General features: G+C 36.7%; 1 protein-coding gene across 2 annotated transcripts; it reads right to left on the bottom strand.

Moving 5' to 3' along the window:
* Positions 1–318: 318 nt before the first annotated feature.
* On the bottom strand, positions 319–24,835 carry LOC132160060 (gamma-adducin-like). Of its 2 annotated transcripts, XM_059569751.1 has the most exons (13): positions 24,699–24,835; positions 18,368–18,519; positions 17,844–17,924; positions 14,378–14,527; positions 14,102–14,245; positions 13,325–13,423; positions 12,129–12,302; positions 9,024–9,275; positions 7,677–7,793; positions 7,171–7,254; positions 6,637–6,760; positions 5,638–5,715; positions 319–2,534 (listed from the first exon to the last, which is right to left on the bottom strand). In XM_059569751.1, the coding sequence occupies exons 1-13, from the start codon at positions 24,796–24,798 to the stop codon at positions 2,287–2,289; spliced, it is 1,803 nt and encodes a 600-aa protein (XP_059425734.1). In that variant the 5' UTR covers positions 24,799–24,835; the 3' UTR covers positions 319–2,286. The 2 variants fall into 2 exon arrangements, with proteins under 2 accessions (XP_059425734.1, XP_059425735.1); XM_059569752.1 differs by lacking the exon at positions 5,638–5,715.
* Positions 24,836–26,024: the final 1,189 nt, after the last annotated feature.

The raw sequence follows: 26,024 nt of genomic DNA, 5'->3' as shown, positions 1-26,024 counted from the left end.
ATCTGATATTGTGAGCCCTACATACATATAGTGCACAAGGCATAATTACCACTTTTTATAATCTTCCAAAAGTGTAGATGTTGAAAATTTCACATTTTGTTTTCCACCGAAGAAAATCAAGGCAAGTACAAATTTTTTTTTTTGTGGTAAACTATCCTTTGAAATCAAATGTTCCCCTTTTAGTTAACATTTGCATGTTGAAATGAAATCTGTGAAATGGTTGTATATGAAGAACTGAGGAAAAAGCAATGAATAGATGTAAACCAATGCATAAATGGAATGAAATGCATGTTTCCGTCCCCACAGATGAGTGCAGCGTTTGCTTCTTAAAATAGTTTATTTGTGAATTTACACTGATTAGCAATACATCTAAAAGCAAGTCCGTTAGATAACCATTTATATAGGATTTCACAGGTCACAAAGAGGCTCGGCTCAAACTCGCATGCCAAAGCAAACAGGCCTTCTGAACCACAGACTAACAGAGAGGCATTAGTAAAACAAGGTGCAAAATGGTCAAAAGGGGTAAAAGATCAACAAACATAAAAGAGAATGTGATGCACATTCCAGTTAACGCGTCCTACACTATAAGTTTTGCTTCCAGCCAAAATAAGGAAAACTTTAAAGCAATAAAAACAAGTTAATCTTCCCGCCTGCCCCAGTTCTCGCTTCAAACTCGCACTCGGTGCAGCTTTAAATGCGTTTTAATCCAACGCCTGGCCCGCGTTCAAAAGCACATGCTCTTTACACAGCTTAGAGGTGTCTCTCTCTCTCTCTCTCCGTGCCCAAGCCAGTACTTCACATTGCCCACTGGGATATATATATATCTCTCTCTCTTTCTCTCAGTGGTTCCTCCTCTTCCTCCCCCAATGGGACGACCACATTCAGGCCTAACGGGAGTTCAAACTGAGGTCAAACTGCTAATCGTAACCATAAGAGATTAGCTTTTGGTGTACATTCTGCCCACGGAGCGTCATCTCATGGGACAGGGCGCTTCAAAACGGGCAAACCGAGCAACCTCTGACCTCACGGGAACTGGATGTGGCGGAGGGAAGATGAGTAAATCATTCCAGTTTTAGATGCAAAAAACACACTGTCCAACAGCGTTTTGCAAACTTTAATAACACTGAGGCTTTGGATGGTTATGGGATGACCACAAGGTGACATAATCAACGATGGAGCACTATAAAGGCCCAGAGTGAACCTTAAATGTCTTCGATTTAATAGATTTGAACCCACTGTTGACCCCATGAGAGCCAGTACTTTGCGTTTTTCTTCTTCTTAAAAATACAGTTTACAAAATATATTTTTTCCATACACGTTAACAAGTTTCCCTTCTCCACCCTTTTTCAAGATGCTAAAACATTTCTCATGTTTTCCTTTCGCGCCTCTTTCGCTTCAGATCTTCATCCATAGATTTTTTTGTTGTTATGTTGCATACCACATTAAAAAGTGCAGCACAAAAATATTATATTTTATACATATTTATCTCATCACTCCAGTTTTCATATATTTCTGTTACACGTGTTTAGTAATCGGAGCTATTACACGATTGAGAAGTCAGGCACCGCTACATTATCAGCCACGGAAATTCAGACCAGCAAAACATGCGTTGTTTATTTTTTTTGTTCGTTGTTAAGAGTATAGTATAGAAACGAGTACAAAACTAAACAGACAAAAACTAAATAATTTCAATTGAAGCTAAAACCTTTCATAAGAGATGAAGAGTTGGTGTTCACTAAAACGTGACTTCTCTGCTTTTTAGAATGGTTAAATGTTTTGATAAGGAACGGAGAGGAGACTGGAGGGACACAGGAAGAGACCACGGGCAACGCAAGAGAAACTTAATAAACCCTGTTAAAATAACCCTCGAATGGTTTCCAGTGTGAAATATTAACCGCTTCCTGTGAAATGAGCCCAATTTGATTTAAGGCTGCAGAACTGACACCATGAGAGATGACGGATTGAAAAGGGGCTCATAAAAGGTCTGTGTGAGAATCTATTAAACATACAGTATGAAAAAAACAATGCAGTATGGGCTCATCAACGAGATAAAATCTGAACATTTTGAGTCTATTGGGTGAGAGAAGCCAGTTTCCCAGGAGTTTCCCTCGCTTTTCCTCCTGTATAAAACTCATAATCATGGCACGTCTTTTAAAAAACGGGTGTTGCTTCATCTATTGACCGACTCCCAAAATAACGTGCCGTGTTTTTTTTAAAAACAAACGTAGAAACGTAAAACGACAAACAAAGACAGACAAAGCGACAGGTGTGGATGCTCTCCGTCCTCTAGGCCTCCACTTTCTCTTTCTTTTTGTTCTTCTTCAGGAAGGACGGGGTTCTGAACTTCTTCTTCTTCTTGTTGGGTGATTTGGAGGGCGAGCTCTCGGGCGTCAGAGCCTCTTCGATCTTCTCTCCGGAGCGCACGCTGATCTCGACGCTCTCCACGCTGGTGGTCAGCTGACTCACACGCTTGATCAGCTCGTCCTCATCGCCGTGGTCATCTTTACCGTTCAGCATCATGCCGCTGTGGTTCTCTGCATGAGGAACGATGAAGAACACAACCAATCAATCACTGTTGGGTCAACAGTGCTAATGAATCTTATTCCTTTGTGGTGGTTCATTTGTATTGCGTTCATTTTATTATCAGTAAATTATACAGTACCTATTAGAAACTAACTAATAATTATTCATGTTGTTTGGTAACCAAAAAGATTTGTGTGGAAGAATTATTTTTAGAAGAATGTTGCTGGTTATTTATTGTATTATTAATAAAATAAAAGTATTAGAAAAAAATAACTAGTAATAATCTTATAATATATAAAAAAAAAAATAATATTTTAAGTTACATTTTTCTTAGCCCAAAAAAATAAAATAATTATTTGCTAGAAATCTAGTTTGTTGTGGTTTTTATTTATTTTATATATATATATATATATATATATATATATATATATTATATTTTACTTATTAAATGTATTTATTTATTGTGTAATTGTATTATTAATTAAACTGAAATAAGAAAATACATTAATAATTATTACAGTAAATTGTTTTTATAATAACAATTTAGAAATAGTAGATTTCTTAAAAAGTGGCTTATTCCATTGTTGTGTTAAAATCTGCTCTGTTTTTTTTTTACGGTTTATGTTTTCGGTTAAACGGTTAAATGTTTTCTTTAAAAAACTGAAAAGAGACTTTATTTATATTTTATTCAGAAATAATTTACAGAATTATTTTTTTCAAATGATTTTGTTTAATCTGCAATGTTGCTTGGCAAAAAAGGGACAAAAGATGTGCTAATGTGTTTTTATTTTCTAGATTTGTTTGTGGTGTTTTTGTTGTTTTATTGTATTATCTTATTATTAATAAATTCTAAAGTAGTTATTAAAAATATTAACAATAATAGATAATAAAAATCTTTAATTACAATGTTGCTATTCCATTAAAAAACATATTTTTTTGTTGTTGCATTACAAGATTCTAAACTAATAATAAAAATTTAAACAAACAACAAAAAACCACAACAGATTTAATAATAATAAAAAGAAAAATCTTCAAATGTTGCTGTTCCATAAACTAAAGTTGTTTTTTGTTGCATTGTTTTATAAAAACATTCAAAAACTAATTAGAAATGACAATAGATTAAAGAATCTTTAAGTTACAATGTTTCTGTTCCACAAAAAAAGCCTACAGTTGAGAGCAAATGTTTGTGACTATTTAAATATATTTTTATTTATAAATTAAATATATATATATTAACAAAAGTCATTAAATTATCATGTCGATACCCCATGTGATAAAACGACTGCAACTCACAATTTATTGCATTATTTTTACAGAGTGAAACTATATGGGGAGGTGATTACTGCATCTTTTATAAAACGTTTGAATATTTAATAAAAAGCTTTGTTGAACACCAGATTCACATCTAAACTCGTGACGCCTGAAGTAACTGAAGTTAATCATTGCATCATCATTACAAGAGGCTCTGGGGCAACACGTCCTGGCTCGAGTGTGACCTACACTTCAGATGAACGTGTTGAACGTGCCCTCAACTGATGTCTACTTATGGTTCATCACCGCTCATCTAATATGTTTGATTGAGTAATGATTGTAATACAACTGGTACAGTACACTTCCTGTTTCTCCACCCAACACTACAGATTATCCCTCTGTGTGTGTGTGTGTGTGAACACGTATCAGTGTTTCCTTTGTTTATACAAGGCTCAATCTTCAGTTTATGTAAAGGTCTCTACTGTGCTCCTCTCAAAGCTTCACTAGTCAACTTTAATTTACTCTTCTAAAATGGAAATATCAGGTATTGCTTGTTTCATAAAGGCAACAGAAGAGCAAGGTAACATCCTGCAACATATCCTCCCAGAAAGTTTCACAACAAGCAGGACAGTTTATTGTAAACATTTTGAAACTATGATTCCTGTTGACCAGAGCTACTTTAGTATTCTTTATGAACTAATATGGCATTCATTCATGTTTAGAATTACATTTTATTTGTATATTTTTACTTTTCATTTTAGTTTTACTAACTTCGTTACATGCTTTTATTTTTTTACATTTAAACAGTTCTATTTAGTTTTTACATTTTGGTACTTCAACTTCTTTCAGTTAGCTGACAAAGCAACATTTCTCATGTTGTGGTGGTGTCCGTCTGATGTTTATCATGTTCATGATGTTTGCTACTGTGATGAATGTAGCTCGCATCGTTAGGGGAAATTCCCCACATTAAAGAAAATAACCGTTTACATGTCTAGGGTGTTTGCATTGTAAGAATGTACAGAGTTACTTCAGATTTATAAACACCGAGTTAAGAGACGTGAGACTGACACTTCGTAGGGGATGTTTTCTCATTCAATTTGTATGATTTCCTATTAATTCAACAGAATCTAAGGCAATACTAGGGTTTACTAATATGGCGGCTTCACTTTCATGACGTCATGAGCAATCCAGTTGTCTATTATACATAGACCAAGTTAATCTACAACTGAAATAAACATGAATAAATCCTATAGACATAAAAATAAAAACAGCTAAAAATGACAAACACAACAAAATTACGAAATCAAATGAAAGTGTAAAAAATTAAAAAGGATTCAAAATATTAAAACTCAGTTGTTTTTCATCTAATGTTTATTTAATTTTAGGATTATAAATATAAATGAATATAGGAATAAACATGAAAATAATACTAATGGTTTTAGCCCTAGATATTATAGTAAAGTAAAGCTGAAATAAAAATGTATAAATCAAAATGAAAACGTCAAAAATAAACACCGATTCAAAATATTAATAAAATTAATTTGTTTTTTTTTAACGTAATGTTTATTTTATTTTAGCATGTTTTATTTCAGATTCACTTCAGTTACCAAAAAACGATTTTAATTGTTTTAGCTTATACTTTGCTCTTTTTCAGTATAATGAATTTCTCACAGTGTTTGCTTTCATTTTCCCTTTGAACTGTTACCCAGCAACCCTGGTAAACATTTACAGCTAATATTGACATGATATGCTAACACACTGCAGTTTGGAGCTGCATCACACACACACACACACACACACACACACACACACACACACACACACACACACACGCAGGTCACAGCTGCTCTTTCAGTGCTATACCTTCTTTAGCGGGAGTGTTTTGTGGAGACACTGACTGAGAGAGTGTGGAAGCGTCGTCTGACGTGAGCTGCTCTTCATCTGCAGGAGTCAGTTGTTAGTGAACAGACAGACAGACAGTTAGAGAAGTGGACTGGTTAATATGAGAGGACACAGTCACAGGACAGACAGTCTCGGCTGTATGCATTCAAGTTAGTCCTGTGCAAGATGCACTGTATTGATTTTTAGCTATGAGGGCCGAGTTACACCATTAGCATTGACTGGGTCATATATATATATGTGTGACTTTGGGAACAGGAAATGAGGTGTTCTTAAAAGCAAGGACGTATCATGCATCACAGTGGTCTTTATTTATTAGTTTACACCAATTTGAAAGATAAGACACAGTTTAAAAGTTTGGGGTTAGTAGGGATGTAACAATGCACCACTTGCTGTTCATAAGCGCCACCTACTGTCAGAGACTCTCTTTCAGCCCATCTGCTGCTTTTTTGTTCAGTGCGGATGTTTAATGTAGTATAGTTTCACAAAGATAATGTAGGACCATTCTGTTTAGGCTTCAAATAGTGAAATTATACGATCTTATTTAAACCATACGCTGCTCATGTTGCATGTGTGTATCATCTCTGCTTGGACTGTGGTTCAAATGCAGTGGTTGGCTCTGATTTTAAATGGAAAGAGCTCAGACAAAGCCTTATTCTGTTCATATGAAGACATTTCTTTGTGTGACTTGCTTGTTTGATTGATTTGGGCTTTGTTTTAAAATTTCAATTTAGTTTTGATATATTTCAATTTCACTAAGAAACGTGCAGCAATAGCCTAATAAAACGACACCTGTTCCTTTACTGTATAATGCCTTCAATTTCATTTAGTAAAAAAATAAATGAAAATAATGAGAAACCAGAAGCGTGCGTGAATCGTTACATCCCTAACGGTATTAAATACACATCTATATTTGAGCGGTAGAGTACGGTGGAGGTGTGAGGGACTCGTGAGCGTGTTTACCGTCTACTCCGAGCTGATGTTGTTCTAGTCGTTTCTGGTAGTCCTCCAGCACTTTCTCGCTCAGCTCGCTGAAGGGGTTTGGAGGAAGCGGTCCCGTCTGCTCCTCGTCATCGCCTGTGTATGGCTGCACATGTGTGTGTGTGGGGGGCAGGGTAGAGAAAACAAAATAAGACACCCACCACTCAAACACACAGATGTGTTGATCACTGTGCATTTGAAAGCTAGACAAGTCACAAATCATCTAATATTAAAACTAAATATGAAGCGAGAACAACGCAAATCCAAAACTAAAAAGATTTCGAGTCATGCAGATATTTCAAAATATGAGAACCGTGACACAGCGACAAACAAAACTCCCTGGGATTTTACATGGACTGGCGACTGTCCCTTTAAATGAAAAACAGCGCTTCATAAGACCCTGCTGTGAAACATGAGGCCTTTTTCTTTTAAACTGATGCTCATTTCAGCACGGTTCAACAGTCTGTGAGAGGATCTGGCGCCACCTGGTGACACGGATGTCACTCTGACACTCACCGGGGGTCTTTCCACCACAATCCCTGCCAGCCGCTGTGACTGCGGCCCTGCTGTCATCATGTCAAACCGGTTCTGTTCACGAATCTGAAAGGATCACCAGAAAGCAGTTTAAGACTCAGTGACATCAATAAAACGGTGGATTAAGAGTCCTGATGGCTCACCCAAAAATGAAATTTTGGTCATTTACTCCACCTCAAGTTTTTACAAACCTGTTTGAGTTTATTTTGAAGAATGTTGGCAACCAAACAGTTGACGGTAGCCATTTACTTCCATAGTATAGAAAAAAATACATTAGGAGTCAATGGCTGCCAGCAGCTGTTTGGTTACTAACACTCTTCCAAATATCAGAAGAAAGAATCTGCTGTTTTGAAATGGCATGAGTAAATAATAATAATCTCACTATATGTTTTCTTTATTTGGAAAGTCACAGAAATGCTATTGTAGATTTGTTTCTTTTGCTTTTGGAGCAAGTGTGAATGCACACATGGGATTTGTTGATGTCTCACCTTACTCCTCTTCTCCAGAACTTCACTGGGGTTCGTGTTCAGAGGAACAAACTGGTTGGGATCTTCAATGCGGATCGGAGTCCCGCTGGTGTTTCCCCCCTCATCAGACTTCATCCACTGTAGAGGAGGAGTTAGAGAAAGAGATTTAGTGCAGAATTCAAGAAAATAAATACAGGCTTTTGAGATTTTGAAGCATCTGAGAGCATTCAGGGTCAGTGTAAAAGTCTAGGGACTGCTGTTTGGAAAAACACCATTCTGTCCAATAAACTCAATTATACCAAGTACACATTTCTGCCATGAAAACATATGCTCGAATGCCTAGTTTTGAGCTATATTCAGACATCTCATTCTTTAACATCACAATCACATCACAGACATCACAATTTAATCTGCTACACTAAAACACGCATGATGCTCGTGGTGCATTCTCACTACATGAGGCCGAGAACACATTGTATTTCTCATAATAAATTACATAAAACAACTACTAATGCTATTTTATAATCACAGTTTTTTTTCCCATATTTTAATTTTAACAGAGAACCTCAATTTGTCTGGCAAATTAAGAAAATTAAAACAGTCATCAAAGAATTTCTAACAACATAACACATTTTTATAGGACTTAATTATTAAAAAAAAGATTTTATGAATGCAACTGAGAATCGAGTAGACACGTTTTATGATTATTAAAATTGAATTAAACCATTTCAATGGAAATAAGGAAAACAAAACGTAGAATCAGAAAAAAAAAGTAATATTTTATTCTCTAAAGATGTAATATTTGCTCCGCTCTTCATGATTTCAATTAGACATGACTTTTTATTACTTAAATTTAATAAACAATTAAAATACAATTAAAATAGGTAAACGGAAAAAAAAAAGGATTATACAAGGGTCCCAGAAATGTATTTTTTGGGATGATGTATTTTTTTTTACTTTTAATGAATTGTAAAAGTTTCATGATTTCAACAGAAACAACATTTAATTTAAGCATTAAAACAGAATCTAGAAATCAGAATAATTTCACAGGGCCCTAAGAAAATGCGGGGAAAGCTGTAACACTAAAGCTCGACCACTAGAGGTCAGGAGGGAACTGAGTTTGACATCAGGCTTGAAGACAGTGGTCTCCAGTCAACTGACACAAGTTATCTGAGGCTTCAGTAGTTTCTGTGATGACACAAATATGAGCTAATTTCATCTGCCGTAAGGTATGCTCAGGAAATAACCACATACTACAACTGTCTGATAAGAGAGATTTACTACTTTAACATCAATCCCCTTTTTTTCTTTCAAAAACTGGATTGCTCAGATATCAGATGCCCATAACCGAGCTGAGCTGTGCCTCACCGTGGTCTTGGTGCGTCCGTTCTCCTGGTTCACCCCGTCCGACACGTTCACCTTCATGTAGCAGTTGGGTGAATTGAGCCAGCGTGTTTTCTCTCTCTGCTGTCGCTGCTGCAGTAACTTCAGAGGGAAGCGTGGAGCGTCGTCGTCGTCGAACAGGAACGCCGTCACTGTCGCAGGAATCTCCACTTCACTCTTGTGCCGCGGCTTCTCTCGCACGATGGGGTGCCGGTACGTGTAGCCTGTCCTGTAACCCTGAAGAACAACAGAAAGGTTTACAACATACATGAAAAACCAAAAAAAAGTATGCAAAATAATAGAATAGGACCAAAGTTATAAACCCATCAATACTTTGAACAAGAACTACAAAAATGCACCAAACTACAAATAAATAAATAAATAAAAAACACAAAGATACATGCAAATATAAATACACATAGAATTAATGAACTAAATTAAAATGCTAATAATAAGATTAATGTACAAATATGTAAAATAACAGTTTTAATATAACTAATATAACTATTACAGTTAATAAAAAAAAACTAATTCTAGAAACTACAAATGTAATAAAGTTAATTATACTAAATTATGTTCATACACACACACACACACATATATATATATATATAGTCAATATTTAGTACCTACACTTATGAAATATTAATAAGTATAAATAATAATTATTATATAATAAGCTCTTTAATAAGACAAGAATTTAATTTCCTATAATATTTTTATTTGTATCATTAAAAAGGTCAATAATACTATTCTATTTAATTTGTGTGTATGCAATAACATACAAATTATAAATAATTGATTAAATACTACATATTTCTAACTCTATAATGATTTAGAATTTATATATTTATACATACACAATAATAAATTTAATAGAATTATTATTTAAATATTTAACAATACAAAAGTGAAGTCAGATTAGAAACAACAAAAACTCAATTTATTCTCATTTAATTGTTTCTTATTAGGGCTGTAGTTATCGAATATTTTAGTAATCGAGTATTCTACCAGAAATTCCATCGATTAATCGAGTAATCGGATAAAATGTGTTTTTGCTAAATTAAAGTGCAATATCAATTATGCAAGAGAAAATAAGACTCCTGGGTCTCTTAAAATTAACAACTAAGTTTCCTTTTTTAGAAAAAAAACCTTTTTTAAATGCATAGAATACATCAAAAATAAACATTTAATTAGAACCCATTGTTTCTCTGTCCTTACTTGTACTGTGAACAATGACAATAAAGTTGACAGATGAATTAAGTGTATTTAAGTGCCATTCAATTGGGGTTTTAAATAAAGCATTTTCTGAGATGCACATTAAACACATAAAACATTAATTCAATTTATCTTTTAATTATTGAAAATTAAGCAAACTTAACTTTTTGGTAAACAAAGGGGATTTACTATTAAAAATAAAACATGGAAGAAATGTTGTGTGGTTAAACCTTAAAAAAAAGAATGTTTGAATTTTTTTTTTTTTTTTAGTAGTAGGCTATGTACATTCTGCTGAACAATAGTAATACATCTCTGGCAAATACTTGTCTAAACTAAACCGGACTTTTATTTTGACGGGTTGACGTACCTTTACAGTTTTGTGTATGTGATGTGACGCTAGTTTTACTCAAATCAAACGGTCAAATGCTCATGAAGTGACTGTCAGAGCAGTTTTGGAGATGTTGTTCATGTGTTCACGAGACAGCAGACGCTGAAATTACCGCGAGCGTCACGCGCGCTTCAGTGTGTGTAAATAAACAAAGAAGCGCTTCTGCGCCGTTCATTAACAGAGACACGCAGAACATGCAGGATTCATATTGCTTAATGTTTAAATACATTATTCCATATTGTGATTTGATGTAAGTGCAATGACCTATTTTGAATAATTCATTCAAAATTTGGCAAATTCCGTGCCATTCCGTGTTAAACTGTAAATTTAGTTTTTATGACTGGATTCCGCAATTCCCTCCGCATTTTCTGCATCGCGGAAATCATAAGGCCCTAGTTGTGGTATGCCAGCTCTATCTTGCAATGGACACACGCCACGACGTTCTCTTTACGTTTGCCAGCGCCCTCAAATCAAAACACTGCTGACTCCTTGCAGTATGTGATTTCGTACTCAGCGCTTGTGTCTCCTTCCGCTTTGTGGGTGACGTAAACGCGTTGTCACATTAAAAAAATCATTGCGAAAGAACCTGACGTGAGATTTAAAATAAATTAAAAGAGGCTTTGAGTCAGAGGAATTTGCCTCGATCATTTTTTGTAATCGAGTTACTCGAGGAATCGTTTCAGCCCTACTTCTAATATATATATATATATATATATATATATATATATATATAAATAAATAAAATGTTTAAAACTAGCTTAATTCTATTAACTATAAAGATCTATTCTTAAATCATTTAAATGTCTTTTATGAATTAATGAATGCTTAATGGATAATTGAACTGTGAATTATTGAACTGAATTGGTTTATATAATCAGCGCTGCTTGGAAATGGACTTTGCAGAAAGAAATGGCCAGCTACTAAAGGTCCATCTGCGTTTCGAGCACATTATGTAACTCTCCAGCAGAAGCAGGAAAAGCGCATGGCTTCACTGAGAGCTGGTGACGGCGGCTCACTGAGCGACACACCGTATCATTATCATCTTCCACATCACTCCATTCTTCTGCCGCGGCTGAGAAAACAGACTGTCCACATGCCTGCATTCTTCCCCATCTCACACGGACGGAGAGAGAGAAAACAGCACGGTCTGCACAGCTGGAGAAAGAGACAGACAGACAGAAAGAACGACAGAGAAGAGAGAAGAGTTTTGGCTCTCTCTCTTTTCGTCTATCTCCGTTCGACTGCCTAATAGGAGAGGAAGGAGGGCGGAAAAAGAAAAAGACTAAAAGACGAAGAAATAAATGATTTTCCAGTCTCTCGGCTGTGATTATTCCTCTCAAACACAGCTGGACTAGTAGTAAGTAGTCATTTAGCAGCCGCTTTAGACTATTTTTGGCTTGACGGCTTGGTTTAAAGCAGAGTTCATATCCAGTGGTGCGCTGTATCTGTATCTCACTGGCAGCGAGGCTCACACAAACACTCACGAGGTTGTCCATCATTCTCATGAGCGACTCGAACTCCAGCTCTCCCAGCCTCCACTTGTGCTGAGAGCCCATGTTGACCCCGGCTTCTGCCACCCCCTGCGTCCGAGATCTGTACTTCTCCAGATCCAACACGATCAGGTTCTCCACTCCTCCAGCGCACGAGAACGCATTCACCTACAGAGAGATGTGCAGATATTGTACAGAAATGGAGTGGTTTTATTGCATTTACTGCTGTATCAGCTTACAGATACATAATACAAACTTAGTTTAAAATAAATATGAACATTTATTAAAATTCAATGTAGAAAAAGACCGTAGGATATGCTGATACAGTAGGATGCAGGTCTCAGTGGAATACTACTACTAATGATTAACATTGTATTTTTTTTAAAGAACATTTACACAAATTTTCCATGATTTAATTTTAGCAGTAAACCTCTGTTGCACAAGACTTTGCCTTAAAATTAAACTTTGCCTTAATTTACATGTCATTAAATTGTTCATGTTTTACACCTTCATTTGATTACCAGAAAAATTAAAATACAAAACATGGAATTTCTAAAAAACAAAATGGAACATTACATTTCACAGGGACTTATTATTGTAAAAAAATAAAATAAAATAATAATAATAATAATAATAATAATAATATATATATATATATATATATATATTCTTTTTTTTTTTTTTTCTATTTAAACAATCAATACAGAGCACAGGAAAAATGGAATTTGACCAAAAATAAAAATAGATAATTAAACAATTATATATAAAAAACATTCTCAACTTTTTCCATATAAATTTCATAAAATTTACTTTATTTTAACTTTTTTAATTGTTAAATTGCTTGAGTTTTATGATCTCAATGAATAAGACATGCTTTTTGATTAGTAAAATTGAATTAAAACAGAGCAGAGAACACTGTAAACCAAGTAAAACAGAAAATTTAAAACAAGGAAAAATAAAACTCAAAAAAAAAAAAAAAAAGGAATTTGGAGGAAACAGTTTTTCTGTGCCCATCTTGCAAACTATGCCCTTCAAAGTGTGTGCTTCATTTGTAATCATTGTCTCATCACATTAAAACTTGGGCAGACCAAGTTCTACAGACAATTTAGTGGTATAATACTAACATGTTGGCTGCTCATCAGTCAAATCCAATAAACTGTAAAAGTCAACGAGAATGAGGAAAGTTTTACCTGTATTTCACAGGCCAACTGAGCATTGTAAATGTAGTGAAAGGCCTCCTCAATGGTCTCGCCGAGAGCTACAATCCCATGATTCCTTAAAACCAACACCTGCAACACACACAACAAATACGTAATTATCTAGCACGCTTAAAAACAGTATTTTATACTTTCATTCTCAATAACATTAGCTATGTTTCCATCCAAAGTCACAAATTAAACTTGCGCAAAATCGCATAAACCATTTGTGAATAAAATCACCATTTCCATCCAATGTGTTGAATAGAACAAAATCGTCACTTCTGGTTAAGTTGCGCTCAATATTACAAAGAAAAGTTACATTTGCACTGTATATAATTATGAGCTTCAGAGCACAGAGACGAAACACGGTCATGTTATCTTATTTTCGGAGCCTGCACATCTGTGAGTTAATTATAACAAAGCATTTTGACGAGATTCTACTCAAGAATTTTAGAATGATTAAATTGGCATTTCAGATGCTGTGCAATGAGATCGGTCCATTGGTTGCTCCAGTTTTATGTCTCTTTTGATGCACATTAAAGAATTTATCCAGATTCAATTGTAGTTTATGCATGTTTTCTCACCAGTTAAGGAATGTATCCAACTTAGTTCATTGCGCACGTTTTTTTATTTCTTATCTGTGCATTTTTCGAATATATGCTCATCTTGGTGTATCCATCCAACGTTTTTTTTTATGCAATATTCCAAAATGCGCTTAAAATAGGTGGCTGTAAACATAGCTAATGACAAGCACAGGAAGTAGTTCACCTTCGCCGATGGTCCGAGGGCTTTCTGCAGCTCTATGCGGTCCTCTTGCTCGTCCAGACTGCCTTGGTAGTTGTAATAGGCAATGTCACCCAGGATCAGAGCCTCCTGAGAGATGGCCAGAAGACCGCACTTCATAGACGACACCTGACATGACAGAAGAGATCAATGCAAGTCATGGCGATTTACAGTTATAATGTAAATGTCAGCTACGTATTACTTAGGAACTGTTGACAGAGCATGTGGAGCAGAAGCAGGCGTGGATGGACGGAGACTTACAGCAGCGGTGGCCGGTGTGCGGATGTGAATGATGCAGCGCACATCAGGTCTCACGGAGTAGATGGCAGCGTGAGGGCTGAAGCCATCCGGGTCGATCTGCAAGTTGGTGGAGCCCTGATCGATTACGTCACCCAGAATATTCACCTTCACCTGGAGAACCACAAACACAAATGGAGTTTATCACTGAAGATGACTGTAAAAATGTAGGCTAAAAACACTGAAGCCTGTGAGGCTACACAAGCTTTATTAAAGAAATCAATATTAGCACGGATACAGCATCTGATCGCTCTTTGTTCCCACATCCTACACTATCTCTCATTTCCTTTTAAACTTGACACTGTGCACTGTGCATCAGGAAGGAACAGTCATCAGAGATACACGAAGAACCGGTGGATGATTCAGTTAATGTTTTAAATAAGCCTGCAGTTCCTGGTATTGTCAACAGATGATGACCAATGGGGAAATACTCCAGGAAGTTCACAGCCTGATCAAGCTGGTTTACACTAACGTTATAAAATAAAATCTGTTCTTTTTAACTTTTTATTTATCAAGGAACCTTAAATATTAGTTTTTACTCTTTTTTTTTTTTTTTTGATCAAATAAATGTAGACTTGACAACAAACTTTTTTTGTGTGTGTGTGTGTGTCAGTGAATGAAGGTGCTTGTGCACGTCTGTTACCTCAAGAGCTCTGATTGAGTATCAAATTGCATCACATACTTGTCCTGTAACAGGCCACCCAACATGCTTTTCACATGCTTGTCGCCATCGATGCCATACCCAACATCACTACCAGCTTAAAGTAAACACACTGTCCCGCTGCAGTTAATGACATCCAAGCTCATAGAGATCATATTTACACACAGCACTAATATCATGTGACTGTTCTCTCCCCATCTTTCTCATGCGATTCTTACTGCAGCGCTTACTAGCGCATCCCCACAGGAAGTTGGTCCACTTCTGTATGGACGTATCTGCTGTACTATGCCACCACACTAATGCTAATGGACTGAAACAAGACCTAGCTGTTCTCTCACGAGATCTTTATGAAATCTTGCATTTCATTTGGAGAGAGAGTTGGTTGCAGAGAACGTTGGTTTTAGTTTATGATGCAATAAATGCCTTTTAAGGAGTGAAATAAACACTTTCAACAGGGCACATTAAAAGCATGAAAAGGCAAAAACAAAACTACAAGTTACATTTCCTGTTACATGAACATTTGGAACGGTTTACAGCAGTTGCTCCACAGACATGAAATCTCATGCCACATTATGTAAGAGTTACAGGGATGCTTGCTTTAGCAAAACACTACTAATCAACATTGCTCATTCCTGCGGTAAGGGATCTGAACACACTTCTTAAGGTGCGGCTGCATGCACTGTTCTTTGGCAGGTTTTCATGGGTAATGAAAAAGGTTTTCCCCATGCATTTTTCACAACAGGTTTAGGTTGGATTCACCTTGTTGACCAACAGAAAGTGACATTTATGTGAGACGTGCTTCATCCACAGACATTGCTCTTCAAGAAGTGCTCGGATGTAGTGTTAACGTTATGTTGTTCGCTGTTAAGAGGGTTTAGTGAAATAATGAGTGTAGAAGAGAGAGTGTGAAAATGAGCGATCGTGTAGAGGGTTAATAAAACTCTGACCCAGATTGCTGGCCTCGTTCCAGCGGGCACAGTCCCCATGGCCACGCCCACAGAAGACGAGAACAGCTCTGAATGACTGTGTCAGCAACACTGTCGCTCTCATACACACAGAGACAAAAAATCCTGCATGTTCTGCCGATGCAAACGAGATCGCTCTTTATCTAACTCTCACTGTCCACACAAACAAAAAGAAACTGGACGAACCTGAACTGGCTTTGATCCATGCATAATAGGTCGACATGCACCTATAATGAATGAGCAAAAAATCTGATCTGCCCTAATCCTGAAATGGCACAATGACTGAGTGTATGTTTAAGGACTGTGAAATATGTGTTTGTGGCAGTGGTCATAACTCAAGCCCGAACACAATTCAGCATAGCACTCACTGCATTACAAACAGCATTAGCCAGCACAAGAGTGCAAGTCAGATGCGGATACAGCCACTGCTCGCGCTTTCAATTCTGTTCACCGAGTCAGAAATGCTGCAGGCAGGAGGACAAATGTGCTTCACAAATCTGATCCAGCATAAATCACCTGATTGGCAGGAATTTGTCAAAACAGCATCCACCACAAGTAGCATGTCAAAACTCATTAATACGCCAGCGGGAGAGAAAAACGCTCAAAACCTCAAGAACTGGTTCGGTTCTACTTGTCACCAACTAACTTGTGGTTTGCAGATATGAGCCAGAAGTGAGTTTTTAGCAAGGGCGTTAATGCAGTCACATATGCTTGTATAAACTTGATATGTGTTTTTCTGTCATGTGGTGGTAGTAAGGAAAACCTTGGTACTTACCATGTTACCTTTAAATGTGTGTTGTTATAAGGGTGGTTAGCTATTAACAAATTAAAAGCTTTGACTTTAACAGAATCTGATTTGACTCCAGATTAAGTGTGAACAAGTTTAGACGAACCCCTTCAGGGTTTTTGCACAAATTAGTCCACAAAATGGCAACAATATCTAGAGTTTTTTCACAGTTGAAAAAACCAGAAGATACAGAACGATACACACACTACTGGAGATGAATATGAAGAATAGATGTTTGTGTTTATGAGTGCTTGTGTGAGTTAAGATATGCAATTCTAGTTTAAATGAGTACAAAGACATTTTTTAACCATTCATAACTTCTGGAGAGATATAGCACAGACACTTTTTTTTCTATGGCAAAAAATGGTGTATGAGCTACGTGTTTGGCTACTCAAAGTATACTTTTGGCTTTTTTGCTGGGGTTTTCCAGGACCAGGATTAAGGACCACCGCAATACGATTAGAAAATAATAACCATGAACAACTACAGGCTCTAAAAGCCTCCGACGGACATGAATACACAGGCTAGTGCAAATCCAAAACCCACTCTGAGATTTCAAAGAAATAACCGGCTGATTAAGCACATGCCACACATTGGCAACGAGGACTGAGCTCAGTCAAGGTCTGCCAATGCATTCCCTCTGTGCACAGCACATATCAAGACTGCAAAAATCCCAAATGCGTATTATTAAGCTCTAGGCAATATCATTGTCTCATTTATAATTTAATCAGACTGCTAGATCACAAGGAAAAGTGAAAGGATCACAAAATATAACCTGAAGCTATCAAAACGGAAACATCAAGTAATCATTTATCATTTAATCAACTGATAAATTAATTCGGATGGTAAGAACTGCACAAGCCTGAATCCAATCTATTTCAAGTCTTACTGGAATGTGAGTTCAACTAAAGCCACCACTCAAAGTGACCCCGGCAGCCCTGTGGTGTGATGCTCGAGCCGTTCCCAGAACTGCTATCAGGCTCAGCCGTGATAATGCAAGACAGACAGTTTGTTTACCAGATTGTACGCAGAGGCCTCAGCGAAGGACAGTCCTCTGGGGATGATGAGGATATGATCCTGCTCCTTACTGACACGAACCTACAAGTTTTAAAACACACAAATAAGCAGCTGTTTTTCCTCTCCTGATCAAGTTAGCTCAGGGTTTCTTCATCTATTCCAACAAACATCCAGATACTTTGATATTTCCTTCTTTAGAACACCTGGTTAAGCTATAACTACAGCATTATTAAGACAAAAAGCATCTTTGTCCATTTACAGCCATTCAAAAGTAGACATGTAAAATTTAATAATAACAATTAAATCTGATGATGAATGGGAAAGCAGATATAATTTTCCATGTATTAAACTGGGGGTGTCTGATTAGTGGAACTATAATGTTTATGGCCAGCAGGAATGGATTGCGAAACCCAGGATTACACAATGCACATCATTCAATTCCATTTCCTTGTTCTAAAATAAAAGACATGTATAATATTTAATCTGTTAAATATTAAATGACAATATGCTATGCTGTGCCTTACTGTAACGTAACAGTTTGTGAAGTGGGCCCAGCTGAACAGGTCCACTAGTCTGTAGAGGCTGGCCAGTTTGCAGCGGATCTGTTTCTCTCCTTTCACCATAGTACTGGACTCCATGCTGAACATGTCGTTTATTGGGGTCACCATGCCCAAACCTGAGAAATAAGAGCAAAAAGGGACAAATCAAGAACAGGTTTGAACCATTTTTTAAGATGGACTTCACTTAAAGATTTATTAGCCCACTTAAGCGCAGAACTTGAAATTGAGATTTCTATATAGTGGTCATGGGAAAATGGACAACAAACAAGTGTAAATCAATACCTTGATACTAATCAAACTCGGATTAAAAGCAAGTGCTGTGTCCTGGTTAACTGATAACACCTCGAGAGTGTCCATGAAACACTGATATGCCTGAATCTAATAAAGATGTTTTCAGTTAGACTGATCTAGTTTATACAGCTAAAAACACTGCTGTAATCAAATTTACCATAGCTTATTTGGAACCTTGAGGGATTCTGGTCAAAGAACAGTCGGGAAAAAAAACAACAAAAAGAAAAAACCCAATTCAGCCATAAAAAGATCCAGCTACAATAAACACAGTCAGCACTTCACATCTAGAAGACTCAGACTTTTTAGAATGGCAGTTTGTGTATTACAGAACTCTAGCTGTAAAAAAAAAAAACATTCTAGATCTCCATTTGATTACACATTACAAAACTCTTTCTTGAGTTTAACTGTTACTCATTTCAAATTTCCAGTTATTACAAGTATCAGGAAATCATTCTCAAACTTCAGTATACTTTGCATTCCAGAGCTCCACTTGACTAAACGTTCCAGAATTCATTTAGTTAATCTCCAGTTCACCAAACATTTGAACATTGTAGAAAAATTCATCCTTGAACTTCATATGACTAAATGTTGCAAAAGTGTTTCTAGAACTCTACTGAACATTTCAGAAATCATTCTAGAGCTCCAGCTGACTGACTAAACACTCTAAAAGTCAACCTTGAACTTCAGTTGACTAAATAATCGAGCTCTTTTTCTAGATCTCCACTGACCAAACGCTCCAGAACTTTGAACTCCACAAGGCTAAACATTCAGGAACTCATTCCAGACCTGCAGTTATTACAAGTTTCAGGAACTCCCATTGATGAAACATGACAAAATTCTTTCAAGCAGACCCGGTCCTGCAGATTTGCCTTATACAACATTAGGAAGATTAGACCCTTCCTGTCAGAGCAAGCAACCCAACTTCTTGTCCAAGCTCTTGTTCTCTCCAGACTGGACTATTGTAATGCTCTCCTGGCGGGCCTTCCTGCATGTACTGTCAAGCCTCTGCAACTGATCCAGAATGCAGCAGCAAGGGTTGTCTTCAATGAGCCAAAAAAGCTCATGTTACTCCTCTCCTCATCAGGTTACACTGGCTACCAGTAGCTGCTCGCATCAAATTCAAGGTACTGATGCTTGCCTACAAGACGACCACTGACACTGCACAAACCTACCTAAACTCACTAGTTCAATCCTATGTGCCCTCCAGAAGTTTACGCTCTGCAAGTGAACGACGCCTTGTGGTGCCATCCCAAAGAAGTTCAAAATCACTCTCACGGACCTTTTCCTGGACTGTGCCCAGCTGGTGGAATAACCTCCCAATCTCAATTCGAACAGCTGAGTCTTTACTCATTTTCAAGAAACATCTAAAAGACACCTCTTTTTCGCCAGCACTTAACTAGAGATCGACCGATATGGGTTTTTCTATAGCCGATGCCGATGTTTAGAGGTCAGGGTCAGCCGGTGGCTGATATGTGCTGTCGACTTTTAGGGCCGATATCTTGAAGTTTTCCCCTTCATTTGCATGCTAAAATGTCACACTAATAATAAGTAGATGCACAACATTTCTAAACTTATCATCATTTATTGAGCACTGACTTGAACCATCTCTCAAATCTTAATTTTGTGCACTGCACGGTATTAAAATAAAAAATGTATCCAAAGTTAACCAAACAAATCAATAAACTGACCAAGTATTAAATATATAAAAAAGGTTTTATATATATATATATATATATATATATATATATATATATATATATATATATATATATTAGTGCTGTCAATCGATTAAAAACTTTAACTAGATTAAATCACACATTTTTTCTGTGATTAATCGCAATTAATCACAATAAAAAAAGAAATGTTTTTGTACGTTTTTAATATATTTTTAATGTAACACAGTTAATCAAATTAATGTAGAAACAACATAAAGACAGTATATTTTAAATACTTGTTTAAATGGCATCTTTTTATGAATGAAGGCCCGTAATACTGATATTAATACAGCTACTGATTTCTTTCTATTTTTTTACATTTATTATTAGGCTTCAAAAATATAACAGTTTTTAATTTAAGTAAACTTAAAACAATGCTAACATAAACCCATAATAAATGTCATGTTTACTCCTGCCCTTCCTGTCTTAACAGTTAGGAAATATACAGAAATTTAATAAAGTTATCAAAGTTATATGCAGTCTGCACTGCATAAACTATAAATTAAATAGTTAATCCTTATTAAAGCTACAAAAGTTATTTAGTCAAGAGCAGCGAGTCATTTTCTCTGTTCCCTTTGTTCTTTAACTTTACTGACAGGAAGCTTTATTGGCTGCTGTCCCTTTAAGAGCAGACAGACACGCGGATCTCACCGTTTATATACTGTCTATGGATCTCGCCTCATTCTCTCACAACTCTTTTTGTTCATTTTAGACTATATAAATGATTTAAGATTGCTCTTATGAGGATAATCGACAAAACTGGCACTTTGGGATGTTTATTGTTAGTTCAAGCGCTTAAGAGAACTGGATTCTGGCGCCCTGTCTATGCATTGTGTGTGTGTGTGTGTGTGTGTGTGTGTGTGTGTGTGTGTGTGTGTGTGTGTGTGTACGTGTGTATGTGTCACATAAGGGCATTCACAGACAGCGCATTCTCTTTTGTCTTGCCACGCTTGAAATGTTTAAAAGCATTTAAATGAATAAGAGCGTGATCATATAATGTAAAGCTAGCCAACGGATGGCAGAAAATACGGATGCTGCATTAATTGCGTTAAATATTTTGACACGTTAAACCAGACAAAAATGAATCGCATGCGTTAACGTTGACAGCACTAATATATATATATATATATATATATATATATATATATGTCAATCATTTACATAAAGGTTTTAGAGCATTTATCAAGTAGAATTTTTAAAGTTTGTTGGAACATAAATGTAAACTTAAATATACATTTAAATAAATACAATTTTAGAAATAAAAATCAATTAAACTAAAAAATATAAAAAATTAAATATAATAAAAAAAATTAAATTAAAAATAAATAACAGTAGTGCTGCAAAACACACTAGCAACCAGCAACATTTGTGTTTGGTATAAATGACATAGAACATCTAAAGTGCATTCTTATTTCAAACTTACATCGCAGTCTGTTCATTATTAAAATAAAAGTACAGTCAACCAAACATTTAAAAGGTTACACTGGTCAGTTTAAATAGACCGTAGTATACCGGTCCACTCTGCTGTTATGCACGTTTTTGCTCATGTGAAGAGGATGATCTTTTCCATCTAGTTTACATTAAAAAAAAAATATTATAGTTTTAACATTCATATACATTGCGAATATGGAAACATTTGGATATGTGCTGAACGAGACGTGAGCAATAACCTCCAAATACATCTAAACCCGCGCTCACTCGTCCTCGTATGGATCGGATCATTTTTCGGATCAGCAAAGAAAAAAAAAAAAAAAAAAAAAAAAAAGGCCAAGACAAATAAACATACGTTTTGTCTTTTTATATTAACATTAAATTATTAAATTAAAATATATGAAATCAACTTAAAGTGCACATGGCATAATATCTTCTTTTTAAACATAATAGCCGGACTTCTCATCTCCCAGTCTGCTGTAATGAAGTGAGCAGTTATCGTCACATAGCTCTCCGTCCCCCTGGACGTCCACCCTACTGTCGTGAGCGCAACAGAGGAGGCTTGGGATAGCTCATCCACAATTTTTTTCTTATCCTGTTCATAAAGATCTGGCACAATCTTTTCGCTGAAGTGCGTGCGCGACGGGATGTCGTAACGTGGCTCTACGCACCATCACGGTTTTACACTCTAACCTCTTTTCTTCATCATTATATCTGACAGGGAAGCCAAAATGCGCGGGGCGTTCAAGCTCCTCCGTTCCTCCGCTCGCCATGACCACTGAGTGTGGACTGAACACGCGCAACTTTTTTTCCATAAATCAATCCGCGGGTCACGTGTGTGCCGAACCGAAGATATTGATCCGAACGGATCACGGATCAATGATGATCCGTTGCACCACTACTATAGTGTCATTTGAAAACATTGCGTTTTAAAATACAACAACGAGCACCACGAAACCATTTAAAGAGGCGCATTCAGCGGTCTTCCTTGACGGGAAACAGTCAACAAAGTAAAATGATCTCCAACGTATGGCGCGCTCTCTTCATTTTATCAAATGATCATAATCACATCTATTCATTTTACAGTCCTGCTACTAGCATTTTATTCATACTAAAAACCCTTTAATTCGGGTGAGAAAGCTTTTATTCCAAGTGGCTTTTGCACATAATAATAATACCGCTGCAGACGCATTTTGCAGCATTAAGGTTATTAATTGATCGTTAATTTAAACGACGATCGATCATGGAAATTATCGAATATTGACATCCCTAAATACAAATGAGTTGGATGGAAAACTGGTTATTGTCTGCATCAAACCATGCTTCCGAACAAATGTGATTCACGGTTCAGGGCAGCTCCAGGACAGCTGTCTCTACGAGCACGGTGCTGTCTGTGAGCAGGGCGGAGTAACGCTGCAGTTTTTGTGCGAGCTGCCAACTTCACCCCATTTACAGAGTGAGATTCTCTGACTACCTTTATCTCCCAGGACTGTTGTTGAATCTTCCAAAAGTTTTGGCTTGGGGTCCTTCACATGCGCAGCAGCACTTTCCACTGCAACAATAACACGGGGCTGCCCGCCAACGTGCCTGACTTTAAATCAGCACTACTAAACACGGATATCGGCCGATGCCGATATATTAAAAAAATGACAAATATTGGCCCGATATATCGGTCGACCTCTACACTTAACCAACTAATACTAGCACTTACATTTTCTTGTCTATTCTATTCTTGAAAAAAACCTGGCTACATGTTCTGTACTACACTAACTGAGACTTGTCATGGCACTTGTATACTGTTGTTGTTCTCTCACTGGTCTGATTGCTTCTATTGTTCTCAATTGTAAGTCGCTTTGGATAAAAGCGTCTGCTAAATTATTGATTGTAAAAAGTGCATAATGTTTAAAAATGTTTATAAACCAATTATATTTAAGTTGCTTAAACAACTATAAACAAAACAGCATCATGTATGTATGCATAGTTTAACACAAAGGGCGGAAAGTCAATCACACAGAGTACTTTTTACATTTAAAAACATGAGATGCAGTAGGATGGGGAAAAACCCCACCATAAAGTCTCATTTTCATATTCAAATTTTTTTTTTTTTTTTACAGTCCTAGTTTGCAGAACTCCACTTTGCTTAACATTGCAGAACTCATTCTAGGGCTTCAGTTGACTAAACATCTTGCAACCCATCTTTGAGCTTCAGTTAACTAAACATTCCAGAACTCATTCTTGAACTTTAGATAGCCAAGTGTTCCACAGCTCTTTCCAGAACTATTCTGAAATGCTCCAGAACTAATTTCAGAACATTATAGAACTCTACCTGGATAAATCTAGAGCTCAGTATACAGCACAAGATTGAGAACTGATGCTTTCAAAATCTCCACACATTTTAAATGGCCTGGTTTTGCAACTTTGTTTAGATAAATGGCGTGGGCAAAGAAAGGAGGGCATTAACCATTTATATCATTTTTACATCTAAACAAACTATCAGTGTCTTATTTTTAAATCTCATACCTTTCCATTAGTCCTAGATTATGCTCTAGATCTGTGCATACTCTACAGACACCTTATGAGCTTTAGGCTATGAATTTGAATGAACAAAAAGCACTGGAAGGGGTTCACTGAAGTTCTGCTGATTAGGTCCACATACATGCACGGTGTGATAAGGGAGGAAGAAGCAAGATGGCTAGTCTTATTTCCTCCCTCAATGTCTATTTATGGGAATATCAGTTATTTAGCGACCTGTGTAACTCTGAATAGGTGGAGGAGTGGGGCAGTCTGGGACATCGGAGGGCTGGAGGAATGTTGCAATCCGTTCCTGTGTAGATGAGACACACTATGGCATTACTCACTGAGGGGGGAGGTGGAGAAGCCGGCTACGGAGCTGGCCATGAAGAACTCTGCGATCTGCTGCAAAGCGAGCAGTCCTGTGGGGTTGTTCCCCTTGTTCATTTGTTCCTGGATCAGTCCCTCTAGCTCATCCCTAAACGCCTGAAAGAGAAAGAAAACACAAGATTAGAGATGACTCACTCACTGTAATGAGAGATGGACACAGACCTGTAATCCTCTCACGCTCCTCCATGTTAAACCTTCTGTACTCGTTTTTTTTTCCACTTGTATCTTGACAACTAGTTAAGTCTATTAACCCATAGGCCTACTCCACTTCCTCTGAAGCTGGAGGAGACTCTCTACGAAAACAATGTAGTGAAGGATGAAAATACCATCTAAAATTATTTGGGTACATCCAAAATTCATTTATAGTCCACTGGAACTATTTATTTTCAATGTTTAGGGAAGGAAACCATCTGTAACTGGTTTTATAAGCAGTACGAGGCTTTTCTGCACACCTGGTCGGAGTCTCGAATTAATGTCAAATGAATCACAGGATAAACAGACACTGACTGAGCGCTCACACCGACACAATGCCTCAGTTACAATGACTGCTAGTTCTTACTTACAGACTTGTCTTATTTACAGGTGTGAGTAAGTGTCTGGATGTGAACTGAGGCATGTACCACTTCACTCGGCACTGTATCTGAGATTGGTGACATCCAAACATGCAAACAGTATGCAAAGATATATGGCATATCAGAAAAAGAAAGTTAATCTAGTCTCAGCAGGCACGCTCGGTTCACTGATGGTCTGATGTGTTTTGCACACAAAATATCAAGCAGTAGCAAAAATCTGGACTGATTGGTTTTATACAAACTGCAGTTACTGGGATATATAATAGTTTTCGAAGTTGTTTATATGGTACAGGATTGCAAATAAGCATCAATGAATCACTACATTTGCCAGGTTATTGGCTTCAAATCTGGAAGTTCTACCGTGTCAAATTTTTACTTGCCCTGCCACAAAAAATAAAATAGTTGCCATTATCCTTGTTTTTGATCAAATTAATTAATGATACAAATGAAATTATACAATTCTCTATTTCAATACCACAGAAAAATAAAATAAAAGAAAATCACTAAAATCTATGAATTGTCCATCCATTCTGGAATGTGTTTTTTTGCTGATGTGTGTGTCCCATAAAGGAATTGAACTCCCTTTAAGGTCTGGAGATCGAGCTAAAGAAAGTCTGATTTCCATAGTCACAGACGCCAAGCAGCCACAGGGAAGTAGGCATGGTGTTTAAGTATCCATGTGCGGGCCATCCCTGCCAAACTCTCAGTGAC

Source organism: Carassius carassius, chromosome 16 (genome assembly GCF_963082965.1).
Source record: "Carassius carassius chromosome 16, fCarCar2.1, whole genome shotgun sequence".
NCBI classification, from domain to species: Eukaryota; Metazoa; Chordata; class Actinopteri; order Cypriniformes; family Cyprinidae; genus Carassius; species Carassius carassius.
Note: the sequence above shows the minus strand (reverse complement) of the source record. Positions and strands in the feature narration are given on the sequence as shown.